The sequence below is a fragment of the Leptidea sinapis genome, chromosome 7 (genome assembly GCF_905404315.1).
Source record: "Leptidea sinapis chromosome 7, ilLepSina1.1, whole genome shotgun sequence".
NCBI classification, from domain to species: domain Eukaryota; kingdom Metazoa; phylum Arthropoda; class Insecta; order Lepidoptera; family Pieridae; genus Leptidea; species Leptidea sinapis.
In genome coordinates this window covers 2,759,904-2,771,947 of record NC_066271.1, presented here as the reverse complement: position 1 = coordinate 2,771,947, position 12,044 = coordinate 2,759,904, and the positions used below count along the sequence as shown (strand labels likewise).

General features: G+C 33.0%; 1 protein-coding gene across 10 annotated transcripts; it reads left to right on the top strand.

Annotated features, from left to right (window-relative positions):
- The first annotated feature begins 1,134 nt into the window (after positions 1-1,134).
- On the top strand, positions 1,135-12,019 carry LOC126965516 (sodium/hydrogen exchanger 9B2-like). Of its 10 annotated transcripts, XM_050809171.1 has the most exons (14): positions 1,135-1,168; positions 1,496-1,635; positions 4,017-4,073; positions 4,704-4,727; positions 5,782-5,812; positions 6,299-6,441; positions 6,696-6,930; positions 7,428-7,597; positions 8,011-8,225; positions 8,537-8,708; positions 9,134-9,288; positions 10,068-10,232; positions 10,499-10,682; positions 11,358-12,019. In XM_050809171.1, the coding sequence occupies exons 3-14, from the start codon at positions 4,049-4,051 to the stop codon at positions 11,426-11,428; spliced, it is 1,590 nt and encodes a 529-aa protein (XP_050665128.1). In that variant the 5' UTR covers positions 1,135-1,168; positions 1,496-1,635; positions 4,017-4,048; the 3' UTR covers positions 11,429-12,019. The 10 variants fall into 10 exon arrangements, with proteins under 10 accessions (XP_050665128.1, XP_050665133.1, XP_050665129.1 ...); XM_050809172.1 differs by lacking the exon at positions 1,496-1,635 and having other exon boundaries at positions 1,149-1,168; XM_050809170.1 differs by lacking the exon at positions 1,135-1,168 and having other exon boundaries at positions 1,486-1,635.
- The last annotated feature ends 25 nt before the right edge of the window (positions 12,020-12,044 follow it).

The window sequence follows — 12,044 nt, the reverse complement described above, 5'->3', positions numbered from 1 at the left end:
TAGACTTAGTTCAAACGCTGCCGGTATCAATACAATATTTGTGCTGCAGAAGAGGGCTTTATTCGTCCGCATATATTTTTATATTTTCTATTTCCGTTATATTTACTTATTATCATGTCATTAATTTCAGGAACCTACATATTTAATAAAAAAAAGTGTGTGTGTCAGCTCCGACGCAAGACTGGAGTGTACTCTTCAAGAACGATGGTCTTTGAACAGGTACTAAGCAAAATCAAGTCCAATGGACAACAGACAAGATGTTACAAACAGATATACAGCAGAAAGCTAATAAAAGCGTTTTAATTTAAAAAAAATATAGATATTAATAGAAATTAAAGAAATAACTTCATAGTTAATAGTGATTTTTCTTATGGTCAGGTACCTAATTATTAAAATCTGTGATTAGCGCCATCTATCGAAAACCGTTATGTTGTCGTATTACTCGGTAGATTCAGTGTTCGATTTGAAAATACGAAATAGTTTATGAAAGCGACACAAGGTGACTCTAGTATTATTTGTTTTTAATTTGAACTTAGGGGTGTCTGTGGTTCATAGCCAACTAATAAACTTTAGGATACTAACGTACATTAGCCACAACACTTCTTATTGTAAAATAAAATAATTTTCAAAAGTAACGCTAGGTGCCCAACAGGAAAATACAATGCTAATTGTTGCCTTTTTTGTAAGCCGACAAAGACCGGGCGCCTTATATGAAAATCGATTCTTAATGAGTAAACTCCATAAGTAGCCAAAAAGCGACTTAAAATGGAAAATGCATGGAATTATCTATATTTGTGCAAGTTAACACAGCGAATATCTATTCCATCAATTATAACACCGTTTTTACGTTTCCACTAGAAAAAATATAAAAGGTATTTTTAAACTAAACTAAAAGTTAATGTTCACAATAAATAAAAAAAAAATAAAGGGCAGTAAAGATAATAAAAGCTTCCTAAAGTTTATAAATTAAACTAAAAGTTTACTTTCGTTAATTCTTTCGGGTAACTTTTGACTAGATCTGACTGGCAGCACTCCAGCCAAGGTGACTAAAATGCCACTAAATAAATTAAAAAAAAAAAGGTGACTAAAATATGACACTTAAATAAAATGACAAATGACAACTCATTTGAGTGACGAGAAAATTCGGATTTCGGACCTGAATTAGCCCGTGAGTATGTCAGTCAGATTAATAACATAATATTACCTAACAAAGGTTTTTTTTAAATAATAATTTACACAATTTGGAAATATTCGATTAAAATATGATTTATTAAATATTATCATTATTACGCATTCAATAATTATTATAGATTATTCATTATAGGTTATTTTTCTATAATAAACTGTTTTCTAAGTTGTTTGCAATCCGCTATAATTAATAAATAAGACTGTCATAAAAAAACGGCCATAGTAATTCATTATTATGCTGTTCTCTCATAAATTATATACCTACGTTTCCAAACTATTATTTTATAGCTGTAAACCTTCAATTCAGATACGAATCACGAAATTCTAAGGTTCAGTTTACCTACTTTGGCCTTTGACGTTTGACGCTTCGGAAATCTGAAAGAACTTTTGACGTTTAGCAGGGAAGTCACTGACATTCGTATGTGGGTACAGATTAAATATTACTACGTAAGAATATTCAACCATAGAGTATTTAATGTCTCTCTCTTCTCTTAGAATTATGTGACTTTTTTGTCTTCATATAGCTATGATTCAAGAACATTAAATTACGGAGGTACAAATAATACTGGTTTAGCCAGTAAAATTAACGCCCTTGATCTGTTTAATGTAACATGATTTTATTAGCCATAAATTATGTTTGTTAGAATCTATGTAACGGAATATTTAAACTTGATTTTCACCCACTAAATACGTCGGATTGAATTAAAACTCACTATCAAGGACCGATGAAACTATAACATTTAATTATATAGCCGGTTCCACTTTATTACCTTTATATGAATGTTTGTTTGTATGTAATAGAATCTTTGTACATCATTAAACAAACACTGCACCACCGCCAGTAACACACGCTTTTCTAATTAAATGCAATGAATTACATGTTTAAACTTATTGAATATTATTTTCTACTTTTTAGTTTGGTTATCTATAAAAGATTGTTTTCTCTTTAATAATTATTGTTGGCAGTCCCTTAGTTAATAATAGCCAACTTTACATGATCGAGCGTGATAGCTCAGTCTCTTTCAATCACACAAAAAATTAATCTCAGCGCGTCTAAAGAAGTTTTCACTTTAACCATACCTGACACATTTTATCATTCTGTCATGTGATGCTCTTAGAGCTGTCATGTCTCGCAGCGTGACTCAGGCTCGTCGTACCACATACAATCTCATATAGTATTTGATATACTAATGTGGTCTAATATACTGTGAACTTGGTCTAGTGAACCAGTAAACAATAACATTATAATAACGTCCAATATTCAATCCAGAAAAATGTGCTCTACGACGTTGATGTTAAGTTCTATTCATTTTAATTCTCTATAGTATGCACAATCTTGTTGACTTTTGACTTACGCGATTTGTTTCAGTTATTACTTCATCGCTAAACATACATTTTACAAATACACTCGTGATTTAGTTATTCCATAGCGTTCTCTAAGAATGTATTATTTTAGATCTTGTTATTAAATAAAATATGCAGTAGGTAATATAAAGTTTTTGAAATATTACTTGAGGTATGTATATGTATTATTTGATTTTGATGTTCTAGTCTTTATCAGGCTGATATTTTTTTGAGTATTATAAATCTATCGCGTTAGTACTTCTAACAATTCTATTTATAGACATATGTAATATATTTTATATTTGATGATGATACTTTTTCTAGGCTAATTACAAACTAGGCTAAGTATATATTATAGGTACTATCTTAGTATATATGTTTCTTGTGTGCGTGTGTATGTCACTGAACAGGAGTCTAGGAAGACGGCTGGACCGATTTTGATGAAACTTTCTGTGTTTCATTAGGTGGATTCGAGAATGGTTTAGATTCACAATTAAACTACCTCCTAAACGGCTGGACCGATTTTGATGATTTTTTTGTTTGTTTCAGTAAATTTGAGATTGGTTTAGATTCTCAATTCCGCCCATATTAGAATTTTTATAAAGATTTCTAACAAAATATTTAGAAAGATTTCTAACTAAAATTAACTATTACTAATTAAAAAATAAACTTCCTTAACACTTAAAAAAAGAATTCCTTTTGTTTGTTTTACGTTTATTTTATACAAATAAGTCTTTTATTTATCGATTGAGGCAGCCGGGTCAGCTAGTTAGTAATAAAAAAGGGGAAAGTCCGAGTTGGAATTCATGCGTGGCTTTGAAAGACGAAACGCTTATGTATGTTAACAATTTGTTTCATTTTTACAAAGATGTAACCTTAAAAATACTTATTAAACCATATCGGCCTTTAAATAAACTAGGTATAAAGTTATACCTGAGAATAAACCAAGAATATGCAAAATGTTGACTAAATCCTTGACAGCACTATCAATACAATGAAGTTTTCCGAATGTCAAATCCTTGCAAATAAACGCGGGAAAAATGCAAATATTCGTCCTAATAAAACAATCTTATGCAAAATGTCTATTTGTAAACATTTTGCATATTCTTTTTCAGGTATAATTTATACCAAGTTTATTTGTAAAGCCGTATATTATGTTAACAAAACACACAGGCATTGCTTGCTTTTTAAATTTGGTACAGTAAGAAAGGAAACCTGTCATGAATACCAAATACTACGATACTATACGATAGTAGGTATACTAATTATATTTCCTCATGTATCTAAATGTTATCATTTATCGGTAGGACATTGCGCTTATCGTTAATAACATGTTTGTCAATAAATAATGTTTTACACGTCTAACACCTGTCCGGTTTCATGTTACGTTGAATCACGAATTATTCATTCATTCGATCAATAATAAGTTTTTGTAGCAATGTTTTTCAAGATCTTTTGTAATAGGATATACAAATACGTTGCAGATCGTGATCACATTGGATACGAAGACTTAGATATGGCAAATAGTTCACATGAGACACGTAAGTCTATGTTTATTAATTATTTAATTTGTAAGATATCTACTAGAAATTTCATGATGATAATTTTTAAACTGAATATTTTGTATTTTGTAAATTATTTTCGTTGCCCCACACATCTATTCGTTGCGAACGGGAGCCAGGCCTACGCTAAGACTCTGTTACGTTGATCGGAAGACACAGTGTTGATAGGCCCCCACAAGATGAACCGATGTTCTCGTCAAGATCACCGGAATACGTTGGATTAGGGCTGCGCAGGACCGATCGTCGCGGAGATCTTTTGGGGGCGACCTTTGTCCAGCAGTAGACTTTTAACAGAAGTCGTAATTAGTTTTTCTGTAACAACAGTAAAATTTCTGTAGTAAAAATCTAGTTTAAGAGGATTTTTAATTTAACAATAGACTTCTGTTTTTCCTCGTGGTTAAAAATGGCTACTTCCTTAAGGTGTAATACCTTGAGCATTGAGTACCTATTACTCTGTGTTAAATCTTGTACAATGTTAAGAGAGCAAATTCATTTTGCATTGTCGACTTTCCTTTTATTTATTGCTGTTAAATTGCTTGTAAATATTTCAATAGCCTCTTTTAAATTTTGATGCTTAAATAATTAATGGATAAACTTATATATTTCTAGATGAACGAGTGTATACGTTTGTTGGTAAAGATTTTTTCGTATTTTTGCATGATATTGGAGAATGCATGCTATCTTATTAGCACTAGGGGACACCTATGGGATTTGTTTCACTTATGTACTGTGTTTTTAGAATATTACTTATCTGGTCTTTCAGTAAAAGTTAGTAGGGGGTTTTCGTGGTTTTTAGTTTGCATTTGTATTGGGGCTGATTTAGAAGAACGGGTCGCTTTAAAAACGAAAAAGTGACAGAAATATTGGCTTTCCATAAAGGTTTTTTTTTTAATTTTTATGTCAATAAGTAATTATCTAACAGCATGGCATAAAAATTGATATTATAATCAGCCCTTCTCATCTATTAGGGATTCTATATTTATTTCACCATCAATAAACTCTGTAAAATGTTCATCAAAGTATTGAAAATATTTCTGTCATTTAGACAATTACTTGGGTCTAGAGTTTTATCAATTGGATGTTTTTTGTGGGGTTGATGGGATATCGACATAAGATTTATTTTGAGAAACTAGATTTTGCTGTATGGAGGGTAGAGGTATGGAGTTTCATCTTTTATGGGAGAAAAGTTGAAAAAGTGTCCAGCTTATGCAGAAATAGCAGTTCAAAAACCTTCCACAATGGCGCTGGTGTAGGTACAGGGTATGGTATGAAGTATGGTGAATGTAGCAATTGTAAACGAATTGAAGTATGCTGAGTTAAAAAAATTAATATTATTGCCGACTAAAGTAGTTAATTGTTGAAAATTTCAACAACTTACGATGTACAAAATAATGTAGTAAATATAACCTTAAGTAATTATTATAGGGAAACGTGCACCTAGAGTGATTAGTATTATTTTATATTTGGCGATTCTTTTAAGATTTACCCTGATGCGACTGTAGCGCCACCCTAATTTAATGCATTTTGACGGACTCTTTTTCATATACACAGATGACTCTCCTTGCATCTACCCTCCATATTTTGCTTGAAAGCTTATCATTTTTTAAGGTATTTTTACTGCTCTGCTCTTATCTATCTTAAATATTGCATGCCTATCCAGTTTAATTCACTCTAAATTATGTTTTAGATGAAAATCAGCAGATAGAAGAAAATTACAAGTAAGTGCATATTTAGAAGTGCGTACATTTTTATTATGTTTCTCAAAGACTTCTGTGTATACTACTAGGCAAGCTCTGTGGCCTTAAATAATTGCTCACTTAGTTTCGGTTGCGACGTCGCAACTCCTTTAGTCCACTGCGAGCAAGCGAAAAGACCAGAGCACTGTTTTGTAAGCCGTGAACGTTGTGTTCAATAACATAATACAGATTTTGTTTAAAGTGACCAATCAAACATTGTCATTATTATTATATCTGCGTTTGCAAGGCATATTCACCATGCCTGTTGCCCTCTGCCCGCCCGCGCTGTATACATAGAAGTCTTTGATGTTGCTATCAATTAAGTAACTTTTACTTTATAGATTAAATCATCTAACGGTTTATTTATCTATGTCTTCTTAGCTAACAGCTTATATTTTTGATATTTTAATCATATCATAGTTCAATTTATCTTCGTTTTTTTTGATTGGGTCTGTTATTTATTTTCAGCTTTTGGCAGAAGGTTTGTCTAAGATGTCATCAACCTGATTCAACACCGTCTTTGGAGCCTTTTTGGTGGCGAAAAGTTTTTCCTTTCCCGCTATTTCCTACATTTAGACAGAGCGCGCAGAAAATATGTATAATAATTTTCTGTAAGTTAAATAAAAATAAATACTTAGAATGAAATTGAAATCAAATTATCAGCAAGTACCTACCTACCATATCTATATACCTATATCCAATGTGAAATAAATAAAAAGCTTAAGTATAACTTTTATTGTTTAAAAAAAAATCATTCAAATTCATAAAAATATCCTTCACGATAAAATTTAACTGTGCCAAATATGTGATTTATTGTCCCTCATTGTATATGTCTCATGTCCTAATTGGTATAATTCCATTGCAGTCTTTTTGATGTGGGGGATCTTATACGCCCAGCTAGGTAGCACAGTAATAGGAATTAACAGTGAACTTCTCAGCATGACCCTGTTAGTTATCGCCGCGTACTTAATTGGTTGGATTTGGATGAAGGTTACAACACTTCCCGCATTAATAGCCATGCTACTTACGGGAATAATCTTTCAAAATCTTCATCTAGTTCAAATGACTGTAACTTATCGACAGCTAAATCAGGATCTAAGGTAAAGCATAAAAAAAATTATATTAAACAAACACAGTTGACACGGAAGATCTAAATAACACATAGCTTAATCTAGTATTATCATCGTTTATCTTTGGGAGTTGGGATGGGAGCCTTTTGTGCCAAGCAGTAGCTAGTGTGCAATTAAGTGGTTAGTGGAATTACTGGTCTACTCAGACGTAACTTCTTATATCTTAAAGAGACGAGCACAAAACGCGTTGCTGCTAGCTGGGTGAGTCATTTACCATCAGGGTAACGATGATGCTCGTCTCATAACTCATCAGCGCTATGTGAATGCGCTTACCTACATTTTTAAGATGCTGGAAGTCTCTAAGACGAATCACCAATCTCGGAGTCAAACTTCCTGCTGTGGGGTGGTTATTGTTTATCCTCAAACTCACCTGCTCACATGTTTTGCGAAGGAGCATGAGTAACGGCACACACTACCCTGCAAAATATTTATCATGTAATTATTGTTAATTGCTACACATTTTGCAGGAAAATAGCTCTTGTTATCATTCTTATGAGAGCAGGACTAGGTTTGAATGCAGATATCTTACGGAAACACTACATAGCTGTCTTACAACTAGGACTACTACCGTGGCTGGTAGAATGTATTGCAATCGCAGTTATGTCGCATTATTTACTATATTTACCATGGATTTGGGGTAAGTGACACCGGAATATGTACCAGTATTTTTAATTCTTACTCATATTCAATGCAAAGAAAGCGAAGTGCTTGTTAACCCCATGAAAATGTATCAGTATATTGTCAAACAGCAAACCTCAGTGTCGTTCGTTTGTATGTCACTTAAAGAAGAAAATAGAGAAAAGGAAAACATATAGTCACCCTATTATCCGAATCAATTAGTTTGTCCTTCACCTTTTTTGCATTATTTTTTTGATCATGGTTAGGTCTGTCAATTTCTTTTTGCTGTCTTGTTATCTGACCTTTTTATACTTTCCTTATCATCTTAATTAGCCAGATTTTCTTTAGAATAATGGGGACTTTCTTCATCATCGCTGCACAGCCAAACCGTTAAATCATGAACCTATATCGAATATTAAATATCTATTTCAGCATTTTTATTAGGTTCAATGATAGCATCCGTATCGCCAGCAGTTGTTGTGCCATGTTTGTTTCGGCTCAGAGAAGTTGGTTACGGAGTTTCCAAAGGCATACCAACACTATTGTTGGCTGCAGCATCCATTGATGACTCTATCAGTGTTGCTGTATTTGCGATAATATTGAATGCCATGTTTTCTCCTGGTTCAACGACATTTAATATCATCAAGGTAAACATTATTTAACTGTTCAAATAAACTATTAAATTTAAAGCTACAATGAAACGCATCAATTTTACTGCACAGCAATAGACACATTATATACATACAAAAGCTGGTTAGTGATAAAAGTGAAGTACTACGTGCGAAGACAATCTTGATCGCAGCTTGCTCGAGATTACTTTGACACACCATTTTAATACGAATAGGTACTCGCGACCGCATCACCAGAATATATTATCAGTGCTTACCTGGACTTGGTTCTTTCAGTGATTCTTTTACAAAATTGATTTTTATTTTAAATATTTTTTTTGTTACTTCAGGGACCCTTATCCATAATAGCTGGTATAGTTCTAGGAGGTTTGTGGGGAGCGTTAATTTCTGTTATTCCGGAAAGAGGAGATGTTTATCTTGTTCCCTTGAGATTCTTAGCCTTATTTTTGGGAGGTCTCTTTGCACTGTTTATGTCAAGTAACATCGAATGGAGTGGCGCAGGTGTGTGATTTTCAATTATTCTATGTTTATACTGTTATCAATGTCCATTATGAAAAAAGTCTTGGAAACACCAGGCAGGGAAGGAATTATGCAGATACAGGAATTCAACGTTACAAGTACGACGCTATCTTGTGGTAGAAATATGCATATTTATTTCTACTATTACAAACTGTCGATATATTATGTGTATTATATGTTGATATTTCTTAACGATACGACATGGGTGCCACGGGAAAAACGCGCATACCTACCAAAACCTTAAACCATAAATTCCTTTAGGTTTCAAAAGGACAGGGGCTTCTGTGATCACACTTTCTATAAGTAAGTAAGTATATACTAAAAACTTTTAGTTATATTTCTCTCTGATAACTCAAGGTAAGGTAAGTATAAGAAAAAAAGGTATATTTATGTGATTATTATTTAAGGGCCGTTGGCAATTGTATCGTCTGGTTTCGTTGCTGCATATTTTTGGGAGAAACAAGGCTGGCCAATTAATAAGAATCCTGTTAGCAATACCTTTAGAATTTTATGGATATTCTTCGAGCCCATACTCTTTGCCTTCACTGGAGCTCAAGTCACGGTAAAAAAATATAAGTTTCCTTATAAAAACCTAGTTACGTAATCTGACCCTAATCTCTATTAAATAACTAAAGCAGCAAAAAAATGTATTCCTTTGGTTTCGATACAGTCCTTACAGTTGTCACGAATGTAACACTATGTAGGTAAACTGTTTTCCAGGAAAAAATAACGATACTTGTTGCGAGTCAGTCATTAGGTATACAAATTGGCCGAATTTTTCAATTCCTTCACTTAGTATCCGAAAGGACTTTCTTGACCTAACTGAACTGTGCAAAGGAAATCCCCTGCGGTATATCGCGTGGTGGTGTTTCTTTCTTCTCGTTTTTCATTCTCAATTATTAAAAGTTAATAAATATTACTACGCGCTACTGTGATTCCTCTGCTGGTGCAAGAAAGAATGGAAGGCGTTTATGCTCCTATTCTATTATAAAAGTTTTATTCCGAATGCTATGAAGATCTTCCTTCCTTGTGCGGTGTTTCCGGGACGATACGACGTGGGTACCTTCAAGAAAAGCGCGTACACCTTCCTTAAAGGCCGGCAACGCTCTTGTGATTCCTCTGGTGTTGCAAGAGAGTGTGGGCGGCGGTGATCACTTAACACCAGGTGACCCGTACGCTCGTTTGTCCTCCTATTCTATAAAAAAGAAAAAAAATATATTTTGTTTCTGTTTCTAAATAACTTTATCAGATACCACAGAGCCATCTCATATTATAAAGCTGTCTTCGTTGCGAGTTATAGTAAGCTATTTATATATATATATATCTATAATTATTTTTCAGTTGAGTGCACTCGATCCACGAGTTATATCAAGTGGTGTTATTTGCCTATTGTCATGTCTAGCACTGAGAGTTATTGCAACATTCTTCGTTAGTTTTGGCTGCGGATTAAACAATAAAGAGAAACTTTTTATTGGATTGACTTGGATGGCAAAAGCTACAGTTCAAGTAAGTATTTAGCTTTTTAATCATTCATTATTCAAATTTTGAAAAATAATTAAATATTTTTGATATATTTAGGTAGCATAAATTACTATTTTCTCCTAAGGAGGAACTTAGTAGTCTGATCGAAATTCATAATAAATATTTTTTACCAAACCTATGTGTATTTTACCGAGGGGTTAAAATGTTTTAAGTAAATTAAAATGTTTACAATAGGATATATGATAAACTATTATTTGGTTTTTATGTTTATTATTATTATTAATTTGCAGGCAGCGTTAGGTCCCGCGGCTCTAGATTTAGTGAACATCGGAAAAACTGCAGGCGCTTCTAAAGTTGAAGAAACTGAATATGCAAAAGTTATACTAGCCATCAGTGTTCTAAGTGTTATCATATCAGCTCCTGTTGGTGCCATATTGATTGCAATAACTGGACCAAGGCTGCTTAGCAAAGAAGGTATTTTTTTTTATTTGTATAAGAGTTAAATAAAAGATTCCCGCGCTGTTTCTTCGCTTTGAGAGCGCCATTTGTTTCCAAAGCCGTAGTACTGCCTTGAGTTACAGTGACAAAAATAATCTGAATTCAATAAATCGGAATCAATTTTGACTTTAAGCAGATCTGCAAGCAGCATGTTACCTGGTAAGTGATTACCTCAGAAATTCCAAAATGTTCTTGGGAAGATCAAGAACCCATAACATAAAGTCGCACATGTCATTCTAATCTAGAAACATTTTTATGTTTTTTAATAAGGAATAAGGGACAACCTTATTTTTACGGTAAAACGGTAACATCTGCCTGTATAAATCTCTGTGTCCCTTTTACAGCGCTGATATCAGGCCTACCTGTATCTTATTCGAGAAATAATCACCCATAAAAAGACGCTAGAAGCTCTGTTCCGATATAATATACAGCGAGGTAGGTAGTAAAGCGTTTGTAAATGTGTTTATGTAGTATATAGATAGGTACATATAGTATGTACCTACATAACATGGACTTGTGTTGCGTTCAGATTATGAGCCTTTTTGAAGTAACAAACACATACAGCACAAATAACATAAACGTTTAAGTCAATGGTTTTCTAAATCGTTGTATGGACTTGATAACTAACGTTAGCATATTATGTTTTTTCAGCCCCCAATAAATTACAAGTTGTTGAAATTGCAGACAGTGGATTGAAAGACACAGTAGTAACAAACTTATGAAAACTCACTTAGGTTAAGTTTAAGAAGTAAGTAGGTACTTAATATTGAATGATTTTTGTCAAATTTACACGAGAAATTATTGTGATACTTTATTAACTTATCTTCAATCGTCGAATGTTAGAAATAATTTATAAAGAGAAAATTAAAAATACTTATACTAAACTATATAAGTAATGTTTGTACTTAAAAGTACTTAATTACAATATAACCTCAAGAATATATGATATATTTCTAATTGTATTATTTTACAAACTTATTATAATATAGTACAGACATGTACAGACGTAAAGAATCACAGATTGTTACATCCCTCGCCAAACTTTTTGGTGTCTCTGAAGTTATTGCCGCGCGCATCTATCTGCGAAGTGAATTTTGCATTCGCTTCTTCGAGACCCTATTTTTTGTTACTGCTCAATAATGTGCAGCAACTTCGGAGCGAACGAGAAGTTTGGCGAGACGTGTTCTCACAAAACACACAGCTAATTATATAAATTTAATCTAGCCTTAATGTACAAAGCAACACCTGTACCTATTATAGTTTTTTAGTGTGACTGTATTTCTCGTAAATTTTAATAAATCGTTTATTCTATAGCCCGATAGTTTTGATTTACATACC